Source organism: Cetorhinus maximus, chromosome 22, assembly GCF_964194155.1.
Source record: "Cetorhinus maximus chromosome 22, sCetMax3.hap1.1, whole genome shotgun sequence".
Classification (NCBI taxonomy): Eukaryota; Metazoa; Chordata; class Chondrichthyes; order Lamniformes; family Cetorhinidae; genus Cetorhinus; species Cetorhinus maximus.
This window is the reverse complement of record NC_135900.1, coordinates 8,335,881-8,360,774: the sequence shown is the minus strand read 5'-3', so window position 1 is coordinate 8,360,774 and position 24,894 is coordinate 8,335,881. Positions and strand designations below refer to the sequence as shown.

Here is a 24,894-nt window from a genome sequence, read left to right as displayed (position 1 = left end):
ATAATTTGTGTAACTACCCTTGGATCCTTTTGCTCCTCTATCCTATTTTGACTCTTATTTTCCAAGCATAGGGCCTCCCTTACTCTTCCTACCAAAATGCGATGCTTCACACTTGAAATTCCTTAATCCACAGTTCTAATATCCATGCAACAGGATGGAAATTGCATGACTTCCGTAAATCAAGCTCCTAACGATAGTTCCTTTTGAAAGTGATCCTGCCTTAGTGTATGACAAAGGAAAACTATGATCAAAATAGGAAGAATACCTAGTGAAGGAGCTGAATCTAACATTGTAAATTGATTAACTTCCTTAGGAATGTTTCTCAGTGAGTGAGACAAATTCCACATTTTAACTACTCAGTTTATTCTAACTAAGTTAACCCATCGCTGTAGAATCGTCAGATACGCAAGGAGTTACTGAACAAAGAAGGAGCGTACCAGAATGCAGAATTCGAACTGGCCAAGCTCAACAGACAAATAATGCAGGTAGTCCATGTTACCTGTACAAAATTAGCAAATCCAGGAAGGTGGGAAATGGTTTGAGTGGGTGTTTTATTGGGTTGTGCTACTTAGTGTACATTTGCATTGTAAGAAAACTATTAGAACAGACCCAGGGGACCCCTCTCTCGTTTAAAAACACAGAGGTGGAATTTAATGCCCTCCCCTGTGGTGAGTTTGTTGATGATGGGGTTGGGAGTCTGGGTATCTAATGAGGTAGGAATGTGGCAGGTAGGAACCCGGCTGACTTCTCACCACTGCCCTGATTAAGTTCATAGCGAGAAGGCCCATGGATGGCCATCTTGCCCTCACTGCCTGGTCAAGGGACCCAGCTTTGGGTCCCTCCCCCCATCCCCCCATCCCACCATCACTCACCTGTACTTGAGTCCATGGGTGATCCTAGGTTTTGGGTGGGTGTAGTACTGACAGCAACCACCACCTCCCCAATAGTGCTACTGAACATTGAAGAGCTCCAGTCCCTTGGTGGGTGGATCTTCTGCCCCTAAAGCCTTTGATCTCATTGTCCAGTTAAGTACCTGATCGGCACTTGATTCAGTGGCCTGGTCACAAAGAGGTGGCACTGGCTATCCAGCCAGTGCACAAGACCCCTGTTGCCTCCATTAAATCCAGGCCAGGGCACTGATATAAATGAGGTAAGGGTGTGGCATGTATTGTGATTATTGGTGGGGGGGGGGAAATTATGCAAGAAGGAAAGACATTATTGTGCTTCTGCATATCAACACACCAATTTGGAGCAGCAGTAGGCCATTCAGCCCCTCAAGTCTGCTCTGCCATTTAATAAGATCATGGCTGATCTGATTGTGGTCTCAACTCCACATTCCTGCCAACCCCCAATACCCTTTGACTCCATTGTTGGTTAAGAATTTATCCACCTCTGTCTTAATAATATTCAATGACCCTGCCTCCACTGCTTTCTGGGGAAGAGACTTCCAAAGACACTCAACCCCCTGAGAGAAAAAAAATTCTCCTCATTTCTGCCTTAAATGGGTGACCCCTTATTTTTAAACTGTGTCCCGTAGTTCTAGTGTCTCCCACAAGGGGAAACATCTTTTCAGCATCCGTCCTGTCAAGCCCCCTCAGGTTCTTATATGTTTCAATAATTCTGCCAATGCTTAACGAGCCAATGGATAAAATGGGCGTGCAAATGATCTTTGAGCTGAGTTTTTTTAAGGAATTCATTTTTATGAATTAATGGTTTCTGCTGAATTTATGCTACCTCCCTGGAATAACTGTCGTGGATGGCAGCAGCAAATTCATCGGGACCCTCTGCTGGCTCCCCATTCCCTGCCTCCTATTTCTGGGGATTTTCCATCAGAAATGACTTGGGATGTATCCATCCAGATTCGATTATAATGCAGATGACAGAAATGAATCATCCATCCTGTCAGGGCAACACTGTAAATTAGGAATTATTGTGTTCTTTTTTTTTATTCTTTCATGGGTAGTTGGCTCTCTGACGAGCCAGCGTTTTTTGTTGTTATGGCACAGTGGATGGTAAATGCTAAGCTGCTCAAATCCCAGGGGGAAACTTGAAACAGCTGCCACAACTGTTTTGCAATTTGTATTTTTATTTTGAGACGCGTGCTTTGAATTCAGTTGTAATAAGACCACCGAGTCTTAAGAATGTTTTACAAAACTAAATTAAACATTTATTAATAAATGAAATTATTTTAAGCACACACACAAGTCTACAAATTACTACTATGATAATTCCTAAATCCCCTAATTAATTTAGCTCCCAGTTGCACCTCCATTAAGGCAACAGCAAAACAACATAGATTTCAACAGACCAAGGCAAAGCACACAATACCCTGGACAGTGATATTCAAAGTGAATTCTCTTAGCTTCAGTTCCTGGAGACAGCAGCTTGGTACATAGAAACTGGAGGCTTTTCACACTTGTTAGATCTTAGAATGACTTCTTTCTTACGCATAACCTCATCTCCTTTATACATGTAAATAATTTTAATGTAAATCCCATTGTTCCAATATGTCTTTACAACTTTACTTTTTCCATAAAATAAATCTTTCATAGTACTCATATTATCAGTAATCTTTGGCAAAAATAAGCACACTGTTTGGCATAGCCTCTGTTGGTTAGGTATAACACCTTACCATCTCTTTGAAATTCACAACACTAGTTTATCTAAAAACGCAAATGTTCTTAACACCTCACATTCTAAAACTTCAGCCACGTTTGCTTATTTAGCATTTCAAACCTAGTTTCCCTTCTGATACATCAAAGCGCCCAGACCAGCTGTCTGTAATTACGTTGAAACCCATACATGCACATGCTGACACACAGAGAAACTAATCCAAACCTCACTATTAATCTACCTGTACAATAAATTACGATAATATTATGAAAATTATTACATTTTCATGTCAGTTGCCCATTCCTAATTACCCTCGAACTGAGTGCCTTGCTAGGCCATTTCCGAGGGCAGTTAAGAGTCAACCACATTGCTGTGGGTCTGGAGTCATGTGTCGGTAAGACTGGCAGATTTCCTTCCCTAAAGGATATTAGTGAACCAGATGGGATTTTACAACAATCGATGATAGCTGTCATGGTCACCATTACTGAGACTAGATTTATAATCCACATTCCCATGGCGAGGCAGTGGCACAGTGGTATTGTCACTGGATGAGTAATCCAGCGAGCCTGGGTAACGGTCTGGGGACCCACCATGGTAGATGGTGGAATTTGAATTCAATAAAAATCTGGAATTAAAAGTCTAATGATGACCATGAAACCATTGTAGATTGTAGAAACCCATCTAGTTCACCCATGTCCTTTAAGGAAGGAAATCTGCACTCCTTACTTGGTATGGCCTATATGTGACTCCAGACCCCACAGCTATGTGAGGAATGAAACTGGCCGAACTGACCGGCATCCACCTAAGAACCGGAAACGGCAACAGCAAACTCAGCCTCCAACCCTTCAGAGTCCTCCTTACTAACATCTGGCGCCTTGGGCCAAAATTGTGAGATTTGTCCTACAGACTAGTCGAGCAATAATCATAATACTCACAGAATCAAACCTTACAGATCATGCCCCAGGCACCGCCACCACTATCCCTGAGTATGTGCTGTCCCACCAACAGGAGAGGCCCAGCAGAGTTGGCGGCACAGTGGTATACAGTCGGGAGGGAGTTGCCCTGGAAGTCCTCAACATTGTCTCCAGACCCCATGAAGTCTCACGGAATCAGATCAAACATGGGCAAGGAAACCTCCTGCTGATTACCACATACTACCTCCCCCGCCCCCCACCTCGGCTGATGAATCAGTACTCCCCATGTTGAACACCATTTGGAGAAAGCACTGATGGTAGCAAGGGCGCAGAATGTACTGTGGGTGGGGGACTTCATTGTCCATCAACAAGAGTGGCTCGGTAGCATCAGCACAGACCGAGCTGGCCGAGTCCAAAAGGACATAGCTGCTAGACTGGGTCTGTGCCAGATGATGAGGGAACCAACAAGACTGAAAAACATTCTTGACCTCATCCTCACCAACCTGCCGGTAGAAGTGACCTCTGCACAGTGGAGACCAAGTCCCTTCTTCACATTGATGTTGTGTGGCACTATTACCCATGGTAAATGGGATCGATTTCAAACAGATTCAGCAACTCAAGACTGGGCAACCATGAGGCACTGTGGGCATCAACAGCAGCAGAATTGAACTCAACCACAATCTGTAACCTCATAGCCTGGCATATCCCCCACTCTACCATTACTAGCAAGCTAGGGAATCAACCCTAGTTGAACGAAGGGTGCAGGAGGGCATCCCAGATACGGCACCAGGCATACCTAAAAATGAGGTGTCAACCTGGTGAAGCTACAACACAGGACAACTTGCGTGCCCAACAGAATAAGCAGCAAGTGATATACAGAACTAAACGATTCCACAAGCAATGGATCAGACCCAAGCTCTGCGGTCCTGCCACGTCCAGTCGTGAATGGTGGTGGATAATTAAACAACTCACTGGAGGAGGAGGCGCCACAAATATCCCCATCCTCAATGATGGGGGAGCCCAGCACAGCAGTGCAAAAGATAAGGCAGAAGCATTTGCAACAATCTTCGTTCAGAAGTACCGAGTAGATGCTCTACCTTGGCTTGCTCTGGAGGTCCCCAGCATCACAAATGCCAGCCTTCAGCCAATTCGATTCACTCCACGTGAAATGGCTGAAGGCACTGGATACTCAACAGGCTATGGGCCCTGATGATATCCTGGCAATAGTACTGAATACTTGTGCTACAGAACTAGCTGTGCCCCTAGCCAAGCTGTTCCAGTACACCTTCAGCTGCCATTACCCAGCAAAATGGAAAATTGCCCAGGTATGTCCTGTACACAAAGGACAAATCCAACCCAGCCAACCACCATCGCACCTGTCTACTCTTGATGATCAGTCAAGTGATGGAAGCGGTCATCAACAGTGCTATCAACCGCTGGTTGAAATCATACCTAGCACAAAGGAAGATGGTTGTGGTTATTGGAGGTCAACATCCTGGGGGTTACCATTGACCAGAAACTGAACTGGACTAGCCATATAAATACTGTGGCTACAAGAGCAGCTCAGAGGCTAGGAATCCTGTGACGAGTAACTCACATGCTGACTCCCCAAAGCCACTGGATACCGCAAAGGCTCTGGGCCCTGTCCTTGCCTGGTCTGGCCCACATGTGACTCCAGACCCACAGCCATTGTTGATTGCCGTAAAAACCCCATCTGGTTCAATGCGTACTGAACAAGGGGATGGGCAATAAATGCTGGCCACGAATGAATTTTTAAAAATTTGATAAAGTATCACATAACTGGCTTGCCAACAAAGTTATAAAGGGGCAGTGGCAGCATGGATACAAAGTTGACTGAGTAACAGGGAGCAATGTGAATGGTTGTTTTTTTTGGACCAGGGACCTGTACTAGGACCGCATCTTTTCTTGACCTCTATTAACGAATTTGGCTCGGGTGTAAAGGGTGCAATTTCCAAATTTGCAGATGACACGAAATTTGCAAGTATTGTGAGGAGGATAGTGATAAACGTCAAGGACATATACTGGTGGACATGTGGTAAATCAAATTTCATGTAGAAACTTGTGAACCGATACCTTTTGGTAGGAAGAATGAGGAGATCCCTTATAAAATAAGGAAACAATTCTAAAGGAGATGCAGGAACAGAGGTACCTGCGGGTGTATATGCACAGATCGTTGAAGGTGCCAGGTTAGTTTGAGAATGTGTTTAATGAGGCATATTGAATCCTGAGCTTGTAGAGGCATTCAGTACAAAAGCCAGGAAGTTATGGTGATCCTTTATAAAACATTGGCCTCAACTTGAGCATTGTGTCCAATTCTGGCCACCACACTCTCAGAAGGATGTGAAAGTATTAGAGAAAGTACAGGAATGATTTTTGAGAATGTTCCAGAGATGAGAGTCTTCAGTTACAAGATATTCGGAGAAGCTGGGGCTGTTCTCCTTAGAGAAGAAAAGATTGAGAGAAGATTTGATAGAATTGCTCAAAATTACAGAGAAGATAGGGAGAAACTGTTCTTATTGGGGGAAGAGTCGAGAAGCAGAGCACACCATTTTAAGGTGAATGGCAAAAGAACCAAAGGCAACATGAGAAAAAATATTTTTATGCAGCGACTGGTTAGGATCTGGAATGCACTGACTGAGTGTGTGGTGGCAGCAGCTGCAATGATCGCTTTCAAAATAATTATCTGAGTAGAAAAATTTTGCAGGGCTACGGGGTAAAAGTGGGGGTTTGGAACTGGCTCTAGCAGAGGGATGACACAGACATGCTGAGCCGAATGGTCTCCTTCTGTGCTGTAAGCATTCTAAGATTCTGTGGTTCTAGAGAAAAATGATAAATATGTCTGTAATTCTCAGACAGTGAATTATATTTGTATGATTTTCTAGAATGAATATATTTTGCAAGAACTGGAGGTAAAGGAGAAAGAACTGGAACAAACGAGGACCGAAATTGCTCAGCTGACGTCTAAACGTGAGCCTTTTGTTTTTTAAAAAATATTAAAATTGTTTTTATAACCCTGTAAATGAAGGCAGGTTAGATAAAAGAGTTTCATCTTTGCCTTTACTTAATGAAACCTCGATTAGTATGTTTATGGTGCCAAAATCTTGCACCAGACATGCCTTTAGGGAATAAGCAATGCCAATTTGCTCAAATCTTCCATTCATAAGAACTAAACTAATCACAAATTACTATCTATTTAACTGTAAGGGCCGGATTTTTGTGAAGTTGGAAAGACTGCACAGACCTTTAAAAGTGGTGGGCAGAAAAAATTAATAATACTCGAAATAAAAGTGGAAAGTTTACTCATATGCATCTTCCTTAAGGCTCAGACGATGCCAGGAGCCTGTGTTTTGTCTAGGAGGTTGGGCTGGGTTGAGCTGTTTCCCCAAATCCCCTGGCTGTTTCTGACATATCCTATTTTTGCTGGCAGAGGGCTGGGGTCAGGGTGGGGTGTGATTCACACAGGAGGGAAACCCAAACTCAACAGTGCCATTTGAACTTAATGCTGAGTTCAAACAGACCCCATTTTGGCTATTGCAAGGGCCTTATCCCGCAGTGTGGGAGTCATGAATTGGTGGAGTCGACGTAAATGCTCTTGAAGGGCAGATAAGGTCTGTTTAACAATCATGATCTGAAGTTTTTTAAATCCCCCACTCTTTAATAAAAACTGGCTGCAGCTGTCAGTGATCAGTTTTTAAAAAAAGTCTCTCATGGACTGCTTTGATTGACAAATTAGCTGGTGTAGCACCTGTTTGGGTACTTTCAATAAAGTTATTGGTTGATATTTCCCTAAGGGCTGAAGATAAGGGCTATTCATGATGAATTCTTGGCTGAGTTTCAAAAGCTACAATTATCTCAGCAGGGGGCTCTCAATTCACAGTTTGTTTGACAGCTTAAAGAGGCTATTAAAGTATTAGGGATATGAACTGAAATTTGTATGTTTTTACAAGAGATTAACCACTTGATATTTAAAAGCTTTGATGCTTCCATGAATGGGAATTTCTCTCACTATCAAGTCTGTATAGTGATAGCTGTATTAGATTTTTAGGGTTTTTTTTCATCTTCACGTGGCTCCTGAGGTTTGCCCATGATGGTTACTAGGTGAGTTGGCATTGATTTGGCATGGAGGGAAACAACTGGGATTAAGTCCCAGAGAACCGAGGCGGGCCTTCTAACCAGCCCAACTCAACACCAACCCTCCCCTGTGTCCTCCAGGCATCTACTTCCAGGATCAGTGGGCCCGATCTCATCCTGCGCACACCGCCCCCCCCCCCACCGAGTGAAAAATCTTGTGACTTTACCGAGGCAGCCCCTGCGAATTGGGAAATTTCCCACCACAGTAGCCAAAATCTGGCTCTCTGTGTCTGACTAACGAATCTCTAAAGGCCTAGAAATGAGAGTTGCCAATATTGTCAAGTGAATGGAGTTATATCAAACTTCTCTCTTAATAACCTTTTTTTTTATTGTAAAAATATACTTTATTCATAAAAAATCTTCAATCACATTCAAAACCATTTCAAAAACAACATTACAAGGGTACAATCCAGGTTAAACTTTTACAATAACCTTTGGTGCCATGCCTATCATTGTCTATGCCCCAAATTTAGAATTTCCTCCCTACTTCTCTCTGCCTCTCTATCTTGCTTTCCTCCTTTAAGACAATTCTTAAAACGTAACCCTTTGACCAAACTTTTGGTCATCTGACCAGGCTGGATTTTATGTGGGGAAATGGTAGAAAAGTTGGTCATGCAGTGATAATTTGCTGGGGCAGCCTTAACGAGGTGAGAGTGAGCTTTCCCATGTGCAAAGTACTGACTTTTCACCATATTAGGATGTAGAAGACAGAATTAGACCCTTAACTGGCCCTTAATTGGCCAGTTAAGTCCCTCAATAGGCCTAAGGATGGGGAGGCTGCCTGATGCCATACCCGCCCACCATATTATAGCAGACAGCTCGAGGGTGGGCAGGAAGGTAGTGGGCTCACCACCTATCCTATTTTATGTACCCCCTCGCCTCAAACGCACCCGGCTGAGGGGCAATAAATATCTCCCCAATATCTCCTTTGTGGCTCAATGTCATTCTTTGTTTTATAATGCTCATGTGAAGCGCCTTGGGATATTTCATGATGTTAAAGGTACTATATAAATATAAGTATTTGTTGTTGTTGTGATATACATGAATTACACACTTTGTGAAAATGCATGTATTAGTAAGATTATTTTTACTAAACTAAATTTGACTGACAACAGTTGTTCGTTTACTAATGTGAGTAATAATGGTTGGTTATAGTAAAAGAACTGACGGAAGAGAATAAGCAATTTGAGAATGGTATGAAAGATATTTTACAAGCTATAAAGAATACACAAGTGGAAACTGAAGCAATTCATGGGGACAAAATCTTGAAGATAGAAAGTCTGGAGAAACTAGTTACTGTAAGTAGTATCATCCTTCTTAAGTTCTAATTTCATTGGTTAATGTACTGATATGATAAGATTGATCAGGTACATTGTGCACTTGAAGGGCCATTTCCTCCATGACAACAGTTCTGTGCCATAAGCCTGAGAGCCAAGGGCTGGTTAGTTATTTACATCCTATATTGTTCTGTGAAGTGTACAAGAATTTTCGATTATAAAATGTAAGCGCGAATGGATGCAGAAAGAAACAATGTATATAACAATGTAAGATGCTGGCTATTTTATTGTGCTCTTATTATATCTCTTAGTGGAGATGGTGACTTAGTTGTAATGTCACTGGACTAGTAATCCAGAGGCCCAGGCTCCTTTATTCAAAAAGGGACGGAGACAGAAAGCAGGAAACTACAGGCCAATTAGCTTAACATCTGTCATATGGAAAATTTTAGAAGCTATTAGTAAAGATGTTATAGCAGGGCACTTGGAAAAATTCAGGATAATCAGGCAGAGTCAACATGATATTGTGAAAGCAAAATAATGTTTAATCAATTTATTGAAGTTCTTTGAAGAAGTAACATATGCTGTGGATAAAGGGGAACCAGTGGATGTACTGTACTTAGATTTCCAGAAGGCATTTGATGAAGTGTCACATTAAAGGTTAGTGGGAAAAATAGAAGCTCATGGTGTAGGGGGTAACATACTGGCATGGATAGAAGATTGGCTAGCTAACAGGAAACAAAGGGTAAGCATAAATGAGTCCTTTTCTGGTTGGCAAGATGTAATCCCACAGGGATCAGTGCTGGGGCCTCAACTTCTTATAATTTATATAAATGACAGACAAGGCACTGAAGGTATGGTTGCTAAATTTGCTGATGACACAAAGATAGTTAGGATAGTAAAATGTGAAGAGGACACAAGGAGGCAACAGAGGGATATCGATAGGTTAAGTGAGTGGCAGAAGTAAGTAAGTAAAAGACCTGGCAAATGGAGTATAATGTGGGAAAGTGGGAAATTGTCCATTTTAGCTGGAAAAATAAAAAGCATATTATGTAAATGGTGAGAGATTGCAGAGCTCTGAGAAGCAGAGGGATCTGGGGGTTCTAGTGTATGAATCGCAAAAGGCTAGTATGAAGGTACCCAAGTAATTAGGAAAGCTAATAGAATGTTATCATTTATTTCAAGGGGAATTGAATACTAAAGTAGGGAGGTTATGCTTCAGTTACACAGGGCATTGATGAGACCACGTCTGGAGTACTATGTACAGTATTGGTCTCCTTATTTAAGGAAGGATGTAAATGCGTTGAAAGCAGTTCAGAGATTTACTAAACTAATACCTGGATTGGGCAAGCTGTCTTATGAGGACAGGTTGGACAGGCTAGGCTTGTATCCGCTGGAGTTTAAAAGAGTAAAAAACAACTTGATTGAAACATATAAGATCCTGAGGGGTCTTGATAGGGTCAATGTGGAGAGGGTGTGGGAGAATCTAGTACTTGGGGCCACTGTTTGAAAATGGAGAATTTTTTTCTTTGAGGGTTGTGAATCTTTGGAGCTCTGTTCCTCAAAAGGTGGTGGAAGCAGAGTCTTTGAATATGTTTAAGGCAGAAGTAGAAAGCTTCTTGATAAGCAAGGGGGTGAAAGGTTATCGAGGTAGGCGGGAATGTGATGGTGAGGTTACAATCAGATCAGCCATAATCTCATTGAATGGTAGAGCAGGCTTGAGGGGCCGAGTGGCATACTCCTGCTCCTGACCTATATGTTCGTCTTTATTTTCATATACTTTGGGAACATGGTTCAAGTCCCATCACGGCAGCTGGTGGAATTTAAATTCAATTGCTAAATCTGGAGCATAAAGCTAGCATCAGTGATCATGACATCGGTCATCAATTGTCGTAAAAACCCACCTAGTTCACTGATGTTCTTGAGGGAAGGAAATCTGCCATCCTTACCTGGTCTGGCCTACGCATGACTGCAGACTCACAGCAATGTGGTTGATGTGTAATTGCCCACAGAAATGGCTTAGCAAGCCACTCAGTTCAAGTGAAATTAGGGATTGGTAACAAATGTTGGCTTTGCCAGCATAACCCACATCCCATGAAAGAATTTAAAAGGTCAAATTCCAGACTCCAGCTGCTTCTGGGCTGGCTTGAAACACGATCCTGATTCCTGCTGACTGCCTGACTATCCCTTGTTTACTGACATGGCACTGGATATTTATACTTATCAATTATTGTCTCTCTTGATCTCTCATTTTCCATTTATTTTCTCCTTTCTCTCCTAATTTTCTCTCTCCATTTGTGACACTCTGAATTCTGCAATGTAAAAATGTATTGAAGCCTTCTGAGGCCTCTTTGCCAACCTGAGACCCTTGTTTTACCTGTTAATTTGAATCAGTTGGATGCAGATTGGCCTCATTCTTAAGTCTGCAATTTTTCTCAATCATTTGCTCCATCAGCACTTGCCTTCGGAAATTGGCTTCTTAAAGTGGCCTTAGAGAATTAGCTTAAGTGTGTTGATAGAATGGCCTCGTTCTGTGCTGCATCATTCAGTCCACCATGCCTGTGATGGCTGTTTGAAAGAGTTTTTCAGTTAGTCCCACTGTCCTGGCCTTTTTCCATAACCTTGCACATTTTTCTATTGCAAATATTTATCCAATCCCTCTTTGAAAGTTACTATTGAATCTGTTTCCACCAACCTTTGAAGCAGTGCATTCCAGATCATAATAACTCGGTGTTTAAAGAAAAAAAGATCCCTAGTGTCACCTTTGGTTCTTTTGCCAATTTCTTAAAGCTGTGTACAATGATAACTGATCTTTTTGCCACTGGAAACAGTTTCTCCTTAATTACTCTATTAAAACCCTTCTTCATGAACACTTCTATCAAATCTCCTCTTAACTTTCTCTGCTGTAAGGAGAACAAACTTTTCTAGTTTCTCATTCTGTTAAATCTCCTCTACACCTATTCCAAGGCCTTGATATCTCAGAATTAGCCAATATACTTCAACTGGAACCTAAGAAGTTTAGGATAACTTCTTGTTTTTGATATCTGTTGCCTGTTTATAAAACCAAGAATCCAAAATGCCTTTTTAACAATCTTCTCAATTTATCTTGTCACCTTCAAAGATTTGTGTATATACACCCCCAATCTTTCTATTCCTGTACCCCTTTAAAGTTGATACTGCTTTCCCTCGTTCTTCCTACCAAGATGAATCACTCCACACTTCACTGCGTTAAATTTCACCTGCCATGTGCCTGTCAGTTCACTAGTCTGTCTCTGTCTTCTGGAAGTATATTACTCGGCTCCTCACTGTTAACTACGTTTACTTCGTGAAGCAGCTAGAGCGATTTCACCAAGTTGGCGTATGGTCTTTGTTACAAGCTAAGTGGCATGATGGATGAATGACTGCTGAGAGCTGTACTATGGCTCTTGTCAGGGTAAATGTTGATAAATGGTGTTAAGATGCTGATCTTCCATGACTTACTGAAATAGTGGAACAGTTTTGAGGGGCTAAATGGCCGCCTTCTGATCCTATGTTCCTGGTGTCATAGTTATCAATGTACAATTCCGGCGGGACATGCATACTGACTGGATGATCTACAAACAGGTTTCAAAAGATATATTCTAGGGGGTCAGAAAAAGCCTTTCAGAAATAACGTAAAAGAAAGATTTGGAGACTGGGAGATTCATCTAGAAAACCTGGGCAAATGTAACCATTAGTTGCACATTCTTTATTTTTCTGTTACACTTTGCCCCATGCAGTTAACAGCAGAAGAAAAGTGAATGAGTAACAGTTAGCAGGTGGGTAACAATGGAAACCTGATACCACTGGCCATTGATACATTGTGCATTGGTCTATAGAACCATTCCTGTCTGAAACTCTTTCTATTATATATGTGACAAAGTAACTTTGCCTTATTAACCTGGCTAAAAATGTAATATGTGCTGACATGCTAATTAAGCTGCACCAAATGTTGTTTCAGGCAATCGAGATAAAGAATTCCACAAATAAATTTGACAGCAATGTCCACTTGAAAGCTCAGGTGGACCAGCTGACGGGGAGAAATGAGGAAATTCGACAGGAGCTTAAAGAGGCTCGAAAAGAGGCTGGCATTGCTGGCAATCAGCTGGCAAAAGCTACTGAAAGGGTTGGTACACTAAAAATCTGTAGTGGCGTGGTGTTTAACTACTGTATCTTGCAATTCATAACAGGTTCAAGGAATTATGTATAACATAATCCATAAGATCAAGGGTGGGAGGGTAGTAAAAGTAAACTCACAAATGACACTGTGGCTAAACTCCCAACCACAAAGAGCATGGATTTGGTAAGCTAGGTTGCATGGGGTTAAAGTTACAAGCGGCACTGTTCTCGTACTCTCATGTGAAATTGCTCTATGCGCAAGTTAGCAGTTCAGTTCAGTTCTACGTAATGTTAGTAAGTTGTTAGGAGAGAGATCATCAAATAATAACTTTATACGTCAGGTGAAGAAGAATCATTTAAGTATAATTGTATTTCCGCAAATCTTCGACCTCCACCCTTAGAGAAGGCCCTTAACCCCATCTGGCCTATATGTGGCTCCAGGCCCACAGGAATATGGTTGACTTTTAATTGCTCTCCAAAATAGCCTAGCAAGCCACTCAGTTGTAGTCAAGAAGGTGTCTCTCCACTAATTGCTCAAGGGCATTTGGGGATGGGCAATAAATGTTGGTATTATCCAAATCCCAAGAATAAGTCTTGAATAAAATAGAAGAACAAGGGCAGCAGATGCGTGGGAACACCATCACCTCCAAGTTTCCCTCCAGTCACACACACGCCATCCTGACTTGAACATGTCTTACCTGCTCCTTCATCATCACTGGGTTAAAATCCTGTAATTCCCTACCCAACAGCAGTGTGGGAGTGGCTTCACCACACAGACTGCAGCTTTTCAAGATGGCGGCTCGCCACCACTTTCTCAAGGACATCTGAGAAAGGACAATAAATACTGGCCTTGTTAGTGATGCCCAAACCCCAAGAATCAGTTTTCAAAGGAAAACCTACTGAGATCTTCAATGAAGTGCCTTTCTATTTCCTTTAGATTACAAACCTTGAAAGTGAATTAACTCTCTTACGTCAGTCTGGAGGATGCAGTGTTTTGTTCCAACCTCTCGCCCTGCCAGAAGGAATTGTGCCCTCTAGTACTGATGTCATCAACACTCTTAATGAATATTTGGTGCAGCTGTTACAGGTATTCAAACTTTTTCCATTGGAATTAATAGTTAAGACTATGTTCTAACACTTATTCTGTTATTACCATTTACAATGTTAAAGCCATGAATGTGTATATGTGATTAAATTTATCATCAATTTGTGAAATGAAGAAAGGTAGAAAATTATGAGATTCCAAAGTTTGATGGAATGTCAGTTTCTTAGAAGCAAAACATACCAATTTTTTGATATAGTATTTACCATTTTACTAATAGGTTAATAAATAGGCCAGTGGTTGCTTGAGAATGGTAAAGATGTAATTCAATCAAAGGGAGTTTGACAGCGACGCCTCCCTCCCAGTGAATAAATAAAAAAATTTAAAGATATAGTAAAACTTAACAGTCCTCATTTCAGAATTGTTTACAAAAACATTTTTATAATTAACTTTATCCTCTTTTCTCTTGAAACGACATTGTTGCTGTGGTGTGGTTCACTGGCAGTCAACAGCATTCCAACATCTTGCCAAGTCACCACTCTTTATTTGTAGGCCTAATTCATGAGCTTTGGTCAACTGGTTGATCTTTGCGTAGAGATCCTCATGTGGTTACCTAGCTTCCCATTAAATGCATCTCTGCTATTCGCCTCAACTACTCCTTGTGGTAGACAATTCCACATCGTAGCCACTCTCTAGGTAAAAGAAGTTCTTCCTGAATTCCCTACTGGATTTATTGGTGACTATCTTATATTTATGGCTCATGGTTTTGCTCTCTCCCATAGGTGGAAACGTTGTCCCTATGTCTGCATTTTCAAACTCTTTCATAATCTTAAAGTCCTAAAATCTTGAAGGTTTCACATTTCACAGCCATGCATCATTTCGAATAAGAGTAAAGGTGTTCTAAACAGGCTGCCTGCAAAAAGAAACTAACACTTCCCCATACTGCGTTTTCTCCACTTTCTCCCATGTCATGTCCTTCTCTCATCAAATCCCTTCCAACCATGTCTCTCCACTCTTAGAGAAGGCGAAGTTCAAATTTTCCAGAGCACATACCTTATTATATCTTTGAGATCCAGGTGGTGAAGGATAGAACTGAAGCCTAATCTTTGCATATATATAAGCTTTTATTTACAGAGACACATACTACAAATATGCAGCTCTAAGCTCAACCAGCTCAGATTCAGTCTGCTGCTAGAGCACAAGTAAATCCCCAGTTAATGCCCACAATCTGAACACAATTAAACACTCAATTAATATACAATCAACATTCCTCACCCTGGGTAGAATCTCCCAGGATAGCTGGAGAAGACAAACTGGAATGAGTTCTATAAGATGTCATACTTTAAGTTGGAAAGGTACTGGCAAGTGGACCCATTCAATCATTGGTATCTTAACAGGCAGAGGACTCTGTCCTTAGCCTTTGTCAGTAACTCTCTATGTGACCCGTGATCAGAAGGCATATGAGAAACTTGGCTTGAGCTTCCTCTGATATTTTTTTCCAGAGGCCTTTGGCACATTTCCTTGATCCCAAATGACCAAACGACATGCAATTCCATTTCTAACTTCTTATGTTCCTTTAAAATAAATTACTTCCTGGGCAATCCTTAGTTGCTGTTCTCTACCAGTTCTGCTGCTGATGAATAGTAGAGTGTTAAAGTTAACCAGCTCAGTGCTTTTTTTTTGACTTATGGTTCCCCAAAACTGCTCAGTTGGGTCAAGTACCTACTCCATGTTAAGTGCTCTCAATTAATAGAAATGTAGGCATGAGTCCACCTGCCACAGTACTTCATCAATCGCAAACCTTTTTAAATTAGAAATATTTCCTCCAACCATTTAACCATTTTGCCTGCAAAGTTGTTCCCAACAGACTCTTTTTCTTTTTACTGGTGGCTTAGGAAATCTCAAATAAAGAGAAAGAAGGAAAAAAACTGCAAGAGGCAGCTGAAGATCACAAACGCAAATTTGCAGTAATTCGCCATCAGCAAGGATTGCTGTATAAGGAATATCAAAGGTATCAAAACACAAATTGTTTCTCAATGTCAGATCATTATCTACTTCTGAAATTGTGCTCAGCATGATTGGTTATTTTGAATAATCCTGTACAGTATTGGTTATTTTGTTCTTTTAATTGAAAACGAGGCACTAGAGTGCACCAATTAAAATATTAATTTTGAAAATGGGAAATAAGCCTCATTAATGTCAAACAATGCTGCTATGCCACCATGACTAAACTCCTGCTCATAAGCTCTACAATGACAATGGAGCCAAATGAATTCATTCCACTGTTATTGGTTCTGAACTTGCCTGACTGGGTCCCTTTCTGAGACAAGTCACTCATGGCATTGTCAGTCCAGTGCTTCCTTAGTTTTTCTTGGTTTCTTAGTTAAGGGTTAGCTTAAAGGAGGCGCTATTACATGCTCTGAAAAAAAAATCTGCACCTGGAAGAGTGGTTTTCCCAGCAGTTTGCTTGACAACTCATCCAGGGTCTCTCTCTATGGCTCCAAGCACCACGCCCTGAAAACCTAAACTCAATTGGCATGCTTAACCTAGTGAGACTAGCCGAGGAGTAATGGCTGAACACTTGCCGAATTCTAGACCTTTGAATTACGGAGGATGAGAAAGATAATTTGTGCCGGGTCAGTCACTGCCTGAATAACCACTCAGGAACCGAAGCAGGAGCGATAATCTTTTTATTGGTTCAAGGCATCACGATACTATGACTAACTCAAAAATAATGACTGATATTCTTACGTACAGTGAAAGGGAATCCTGGCAGAAAGATATTCAAAAAATTGAAGAAGAAAAGAAAAAGCTTGAGGATTTAAAGGAACAAGATCAAGTAAAAATTGAGGAATACAATGTAAGTGTTTTGCAAATTACTACAAGTTAGTGCACAGGTACTAAAAATAATCAAAAAGCATGACGGAATGTTGGCTATTCACTCGAGGAAGTAAAGCATCAGTTTTACAAATCCTTGGTCAGACTACATCTGGTGTTCTATTTTAGGCTCCGAAATGCAGGAGAGATAAATTAGCCTTGGTACAGTTAAGATTCACCAGAATGTTACCGGTCTTAATGGGTTACATTATGAGGACAGGTTGCCTAAACTTGGCTTGTGTTCTCTTGAATATAGAAGGTTGAGGGGTGATCTAATCGAAGTGTTTAAAATGATTGAAGGATTTGATAGGTAGATGCAGAGAAACTTTCTTTTTCTGTTGGGGGAAACCAAAACACAAGGGCACATCCTTAAAATTAGAGTGAAGGAGTGATATCAGGATATAAATCACCACACCACCAGGAAAATTAAAAATTGTTGGAAATTGGTTTTCGGGCTCCACACAGGCACCTAGGGCCATAAAAAAGCAAGCAGGAAGCCCAATATCAGGAACACCTCAGACTTTAGCATTCTGACACAGAGTATGTGTCCTGTGCGTCTTGTAATTGGGCACACCTGAATTCCTAGCAAATCTTTCTTTAAAAGTTTTGTTTCTGCCCGTAGAAAATTATAAACCATATTGTGTGACTTTGTAACTATTCTTCACTTCTAAATTAGCAACTACTGGAAACACTTCAGATGGATCCCAATGAAATCAAGAAAAAGCTTGCAGGGATTACTAGCAAATTAACCGTGCTACGGGTTAATGAAAGTTCCTTAACGAGGCGCTACACAACCCTGCTAGAAATGGAACAGCACCTAAGGAAAGAAAATAACAAACTCAAGAATGAAATTATAGCCATGGAGACAGCTGTTGGTGAAAGAATTGGATACCTGCAGAGATTCAAGGCAAGTACTAATTAAAGGCAGAAGGAAAATAAGAAGGAAACTGGTTCCTTGGACTTTTCTCCAATGTAAATAATTGGGTTGATGTTGCTGATGACCAGAGCACAAACCTAGTTTTACAAATTCAGGTCTGCCATAGATATCTTCTCAGGTGCTGTGGCATCATTCGCTTTCAATAATTGGTTTGAGTGTCTTACTCACACTGCCCTACATCTATTTATATACCATTGTCACATGGGAGTATAACAATGTTATCCTCTGAACCAAATATTCGTGTTGTTCACACTTGAGTTTTTTGAATTTTTCCAACAAACTCTTGATGAGACAGGAAAGATAAATCCTTAATTTGCTTTATTTCACAGTACAAGCCTGCAGTGATTATCAAACTGACTTAATTCATTCAGTGCAACTTCTTCTTGCATAATAATACAAAATAAAGAATTCAATGTTTCCCCATATCATTGAGTCATCTTACTTGACTTAAATGAGATTACTTCCAACTACCCTCCTAGTTTTGGTGAAAGGCTCACAGCTTACCCGTTAAAAAAACAGGCTGACTGTCTGTATCTCTACAGTTTATCGGCCTTTATTCACAGTCAAAGAGGGATCAAGACAATTTTCCACATTAGTTGTTAAATGTTTTCCAATTGCAGAGGGAAGCTAATGAATTGCTTATTACTTACACTCCCTGTAAAGAAATATCATCAAAGCTAACTCCTTAACATATTAACTACACACGGCCTCAGAGCCTCTTTTTTAACTTACAGAAAAAAAATTAAAGATAACAATCATTCTGTGGAAAAATGTTTGTAAGACATAACACCACAGAACTCTGTTCCATTCGGCCAGTTTGAATAGTGCACTAAATGTAGTTGCAGCATTCAGCTTCAAAAACCAGGATCTGTCAGCCTCTACGGTTCATTATATGCAAATTAGTGGCAACGTTCATTTAAGTGTTATACGTGGCTCTGTTGTCCACTTTGAGGTTTGCTTTGACAAAATGCTTGAATGAATTTGAACTTAGGGAGGGAAAAGAAATTTTACTGAAGTATCATGTTACAGCACTGAAATAATAACATTAAGAAGGTATCTTCTCCATAGCTTATTAATTACTAACTTTACCTTGGGCTTTTGTGTTTTTAATGTAAGCACAGAGTACTTTGTTTTGTATCATAACGTGGTGCTTATCTGTTTGTTGTTTAATCTATTTTTAGGACATGGCTAGTTTTAAAATTGCTGCATTGCAGAAAGCGTTGGATGAAAGTGTACCTACATCAGATCTGGAACGAGCTAACAAGCAGTATAATGAACTCACAGCTAAGTATAGGGATCTGCTGCAGAAGGACAACCTGTTAGTCCAGAAAACCACGAACCTAGAACATTTAGAGGTAGGTAAATAAGTACAATTTTTAACAAAAACAGAAAATGCTGAATAAACTCAACTGGTCTAACAGCATCTGTGGAGAGAAAAAAAAAACAGAGTTAATGCTACCTAGCCCTGAAGAAGAGTCATACGGACTCAAAACATTAACTCTGTTTTTCTTTCCCTTCACAGATGCTGTTAAACCTGCTGAGTTTTTCCAGAATTTTCTGTTTTTGTTTCAGATTTCCAGCATCCTCAGCATTTTGCTTTTAACTACAATTTTTAATTTGTTTTATTATAACTTGAGGTAAGTTGTTTTCACTTTTGTTTCTCGAGCATAATAGGGAAAGGTGTGTGAGTAATATAGAAAGAGTGTGAGTGATGCAATAGTCATTTATTGAAAACATATCTTTTAGGAAAATGGATCATTCCATCAATCTTTATGTGGAAAGGAGTCTTGGTTGGTTTTCAAATTATTGGAACTTTTTTTTTCCAAAATGAAAGCTTTTGTGTTTGGGAAACTGACCTTTTTAGCAAATATTGATTTTGTAGAATGAAAAAAATTATTGTTTTTTATTGCCTGGGTTTTTAAGAAAATCTGGGCAGGAAGCATAGCCCACTCATTACAGGCCCCACCTGATTTTCCCTCTATTAATTTAAATGGCTCCGTTACCAATGTGCAATAACCAGCCCCCAACCACCTGATTTTCCTCTTTGCATTCTGCAGAAAACTAGAGTACTATACCCACTTTAGAAAGGATCTGTGGGTCCTTGAGGGACTGCAGAGGAGATTCACTGGAATGGTTCCAGTAATGAGAGATTTTAGCTGCGAGATCAGGCTGGGGAAGCTGGAGACAATGAATGATATCCAAAGGAAACTCAGTGGGCACTTGGGGGGAAATAAACTTGCTGAACTACAGGGTTAGACCGGTGGAATGGGACTAACTGGATTGCTGTACGGAGAGCTGGGCATAGACTCAGTGAACTGAGTAGTCTCCTTCTGTGCCGTAATGACTCTGTGATTCTAAAAAAGCACCTCCACATTAAATAAAATTTCCAGACCATATCCCTGTTCAGAATAGGCTATGAGGAAAAAGGAAAGCTGTTTACTTTTTGTTTCTGGACATAGTGTGCTGCTGCTACTTGAGGAGATTAATAAACAGAGATGCTAGCAATAATTAGGGCTGGAAATAAAATAAAAGACAAGTTTAATATGCCAATGGCATGTTTTTCTTTAAGGGTGAAAATACAGTATTACATGAGCAGATTAATGCTTTAAACAAGGAGCTGGAAATTACAAAGGAAAAGCTGCACACATTGGAGCAAGCCTGGGAACAAATGGATAAACTAGGCAAGTGGCATGTGACTGTTACCCAAATTATTGTCAACACTCATAAATATTTGTGTTGTAAGTGTATTATGTGTCTCCTATTTAATTTGATGTCTTTTGCTTAATAGTTTATGGGCAGAATTTTTCCCTTGATGGGCGGGCGGGCCCCACCGGCTCGGTGGCGGGCGGGCAGCCAATCGCTGCCTCCGAAGTGGGCCCCGCCGCCATTTTGAGTGGGTGGGCCAATTAAGGCCCACCCAGCGGGCTGGCCGACGGGAAGTGCTATGCGTTTCCTATGCGGGGGGGGGGGAGGGATTCTCCAGCTGCCAAAGTGCGCTCTTTCACGCATGCGCGTGAAAGAGCGCACATCTCCCTGAGACTAAGTGCTGTCTCAGGGAGATCACTGACAGTGCTTCAAAGTTTAAAAATAGAAAAATAAAAAAATTATTAACATGTCCCCTTCATGTGACAATGTCACACGAGATGGGACATGTTAATAAAAATGACTAAAACTTTATTAAAGTTTTTTTAAAACAGACATGAAACCTCATCCCACCAGTGGATGAGGTTTCATGTATTATCAGGAGCCCGCTGGGGCTCCTGGCCTGCCCGCCAGCCTTAAGGTTGGGTGGGCAGGCCCTTTAATTGTCTTAATTATCCTGTCAATGGCCTCAATTGGCCATTGACAGGTCAGCGGGTAGACAGCTGATTTCGCTGTCCGCCCACCTTCCTGAATATTTAAATAGGACGGGATGACGTCGGGGGTTCCTCCCAACGTCATCCCGTGTCATTTTCGCGTCGGCGAGCGGGCCCCGCCCCCAACTCGCCGACGGAAAAATTCTGGCCGATGTTTCTACAAGACATTGAGCCTGCTGTTTTTTTGTAAAGTTTGATCCTAAGATGTTGGCAAACAAGAAAGACCACATTTATCACCCATCCCTAGATGCCCGAGATCTTTGAATCACTGCAGCCCTTGTGGGGATGGTTCTCCCACAACGGTGCTATACGGTTCATTAGTTCCGTACAGAGTGTATAATGAATGGGTGAATGGGCATGGATGTGCCATAAATCAGCATGGAGGATATGAGGGGCCATGGGTAGTGGGTGGGAGCATGAATTGGCATGAGCTGGCATGGATGGGGCACGGGGAGTGTGTGGGGTGTGTGGGATGAGGGCTAGAGGGCTGTTGTTTGTTTTATTGATTTTTTTGAAACTGGGATGAAGTACCAGAACATTGAGGCACACCTTTTAAACAGCCCACCTTGGCTCCCGGCCAGCCCCTGTGGCTGCCTCTGAACTCTTTCCAGAGGCACCAGGCCCAACTCCTATTATCACCCGTCTCTGCCCCAGAACGAAAATCCCGGGTTTGCTGGCACTTTATTCCAAGGCAGGTGGGCCGAGCGTGGAAATTTCCCTATTCCCAGTATCCGCCTCACAGATGAAAATCCAGCCCATGCTGGTTGTACTGCATAGTGTACCCAATGAAGGAAAGGGTAGACATTGGATCCAACGACAGAGGCATGAATTGATCACACTGCTCCTGCCTGATACTGAGCTTCTTGATTGTTTTTTTGACTATTTCCATCGTGAAAGTGTTCAACTTATCACTGGTGACCCTCAGAATGTTGATGGTGGGGTCTCAGTGATGATTGTGCCATTGAATATCAAAGAGAAATGGCTTTCACTTGTCTGAGATTTTTTAAAAATGAATATATGGCAAATGATGGACAGGAAAAAGCTACTGGTCCTTCCAGCTTGTCCCATATATTTATGATATCCTTGAGTATTTTTAAAAATTCATTCACAGGATGTGGGCTTCGCTGGCTGGGCCAGCATTTATTGCCCATCCCTAATTGCCCTTGAGAAGGTGGTGGTGAGCTGCCCGCCCGCCCGACAGGCAGAAAATTCTGCCCTAAATGACTGAGCCTCCATAGCCCTCTGGGGCTGAGAATCCCAAAGATTCACTACCCTCTGAGTGAAGAAATTCCTCCTCATCTCAGTCCTAAATGGCCTACCTCTTATTCTGAGACTGTGTTCCCGGGTTCCAGACCCCTCAGCCAGGGCAAACACCTGTCCTGTATTTACCCTGTCGAGCCCTGTAAGAATTCTGTATGTTTCAATCAGATTAAAGTTTTTGGTTTATTTTAGGAGGTCCCACTGCCATGGATAAAGAAACAAAAGCAATTACCAATAGTGAAATTGTCTCTATCTCCAAGAAGATTACTATGCTTGAAATGAAGGAACTAAATGAACGGCAAAGAGCAGAACATGCTCAGAAGATGTACGAACATGTGCGAAACACATTAAAACAACTAGAAGAACGGAACTCTGAACTTGAAACAAAATTCTCCGAAGTATGGTGCACTGGTTTTTATGTGTTTTGTGTGTGAGAAAATAAATTCGAATGGGCCTATTAGCATTCTGGTTAAACACTAACAAATACACAGGCTACCTTAGCACATTGTGTGAGCATAGATTCAGAGAATCATTGCAGGCACAATTGGCTGAATGGCCTTCCTCTGTTTCGTAAAATTCGATGATTTCTCACAGGCATTCCTTTTTAAATGTGCTGGTTGTAACAAATTTTAAAATAATCTGTCGATCTGATGTTAGGTAATAGCTTGCTGCTTCCTAACAGTTTACCAACAGTCTTGTTGATTGGTATTTTTTTGAAAGTGTTGCTCAATTCATTCTGGGTTGTTCCCATTTGTTAATTCGTTGCTTTTTCCTACCTGAACATTTTTTTTTCTTTGTTCTTTCACATGGTGTGGATGTCGCTGGCAATGCCAGCATTTGTTGTCCATCCCTAATTACCTTTGAACTGAGTGGCTTGCTCAGCCTTTTCAGGGGGCAGTTAAGAGTCAACCACATTGCCGGAGTCACATGTAGGCCAGACCAGGTAAGGATGGCAGATTTCCTTCCCTAAAGGACATTAGTGAAAACCCAGATGGGTTTTTACGACAATCAATGATAGCTACATGGGCCAGCTTCTAAGACTAACTTTCAATTCCAGATTTATTAATTGCCATGGTGGACTTTAAACCCATGTCCCCAGAGCATTAGCCTGCGCATCTAGATTACTAGTCTAATGACATTACCCCATTTTTCATCACGTGTTTTTCATCTAATCTTTAGCATCCACATAACAGATTGTGGTTTGTAATTACTTAGTTTATTGCTACTTGCCCTTCAGTTGTGATGTCCTGAAGTATGCTTTCTGTACAAGAACATAAAATAATAAATAGGAGCAGGAGTAGGCCATTCAAATAAATAACATCATAGCTGATCTTCGACCTCAACTCCACTTTCCCACCCAATCTTATATTCCTTGATTCCCTTAGAACCCCAAATCTCGGCCTTGAATATACTCAATGACTGAGCATCCCCAGCTCAGTGAGGTACAGAATTCAAAATATTCAAACCCTTTGGAGGAAGAAATTTCCCCTTTAAATAATGTTGGGAGCTTGGAGCCTCCACACCCACGCTGCTTACACACACCATTGTGGATCACAAAATGCACTGTGAAACTGACCCCTATGTGAAAAGACGAAAATCCCTCGTAAAGTCATGCACGGGTTGGGTGTGTGTTTTGTGAGCCACGAAAATGCGCCGGTCTGGTTTTCCTGAGCCCAGATGAAAATTTATCCCTAGAAGTTTGCAAAAGCAATGAAGGGGATTGAACTCTGGTGAGTTCAGCCTTTACTTTGTAGGAAAGTATCTAGTTTCCACTTGGCACTTGTAACATAATAATCCTTGTCTCAGTGGTAGCACACTCACCTCGAGTGGAAGCCCCACTCCAGACACAATTCACCCTGACACTTCAGTGTAATGCTAATGGAGGGCTGCACTGTCAGAGGTGCAGTTAAACCAAGACCTCGCCTACCCTCTCAGGCAGATACAGATGATCCCATGATACCCTTCAAAGAAGAATTAGGGAGTTAAGTCAACTGTGACTTAGTTTGTAGCACTCTCGTCTCCGAGTCACAAGATTTCAGATTCAAGTCTCAATCCAGGACTTGAGCACAAAAATCAAGGCTGACACTCCAGTGCCGTATTGAGGGAGATGATGTCTTTCGCATGAGACATAAACCAAAGCCGTAGTTGCCTGTTTAGAGTGGATGTAAAAGATCTGATGACACTATTTCAAAGAAGAACAGGGGAGTTATCCCCAGTATGCTGGCCAATATTTATCCCTCACAACATCACAAAAATAAATTATCTGGTCATTATCACATCGTTATATGTGGGAGCTTGCTGGGTGCAAATTGGCTGCCATATTTCCAACATT

General features: G+C 41.3%; 1 protein-coding gene across 4 annotated transcripts in view; it reads left to right on the top strand.

Moving 5' to 3' along the window:
• Positions 1-24,894, top strand: part of cep290 (centrosomal protein 290) — a 126,416-nt gene that overhangs the window by 48,780 nt on the left and 52,742 nt on the right. For 3 of the 4 annotated variants that reach the window (XM_078567761.1, XM_078567759.1, XM_078567762.1), the window contains exons 18-28: positions 393-485; positions 6,431-6,515; positions 8,835-8,977; positions 12,933-13,097; positions 14,028-14,177; positions 16,028-16,143; positions 16,890-16,992; positions 17,686-17,916; positions 19,128-19,301; positions 20,516-20,627; positions 22,755-22,960. In XM_078567761.1, the coding sequence (XP_078423887.1) occupies positions 393-485; positions 6,431-6,515; positions 8,835-8,977; positions 12,933-13,097; positions 14,028-14,177; positions 16,028-16,143; positions 16,890-16,992; positions 17,686-17,916; positions 19,128-19,301; positions 20,516-20,627; positions 22,755-22,960 (1,578 nt within the window). The remainder of the gene's footprint in view (positions 1-392; positions 486-6,430; positions 6,516-8,834; positions 8,978-12,932; positions 13,098-14,027; positions 14,178-16,027; positions 16,144-16,889; positions 16,993-17,685; positions 17,917-19,127; positions 19,302-20,515; positions 20,628-22,754; positions 22,961-24,894) is intronic. The other variant, XM_078567760.1, reaches the window with a different exon arrangement.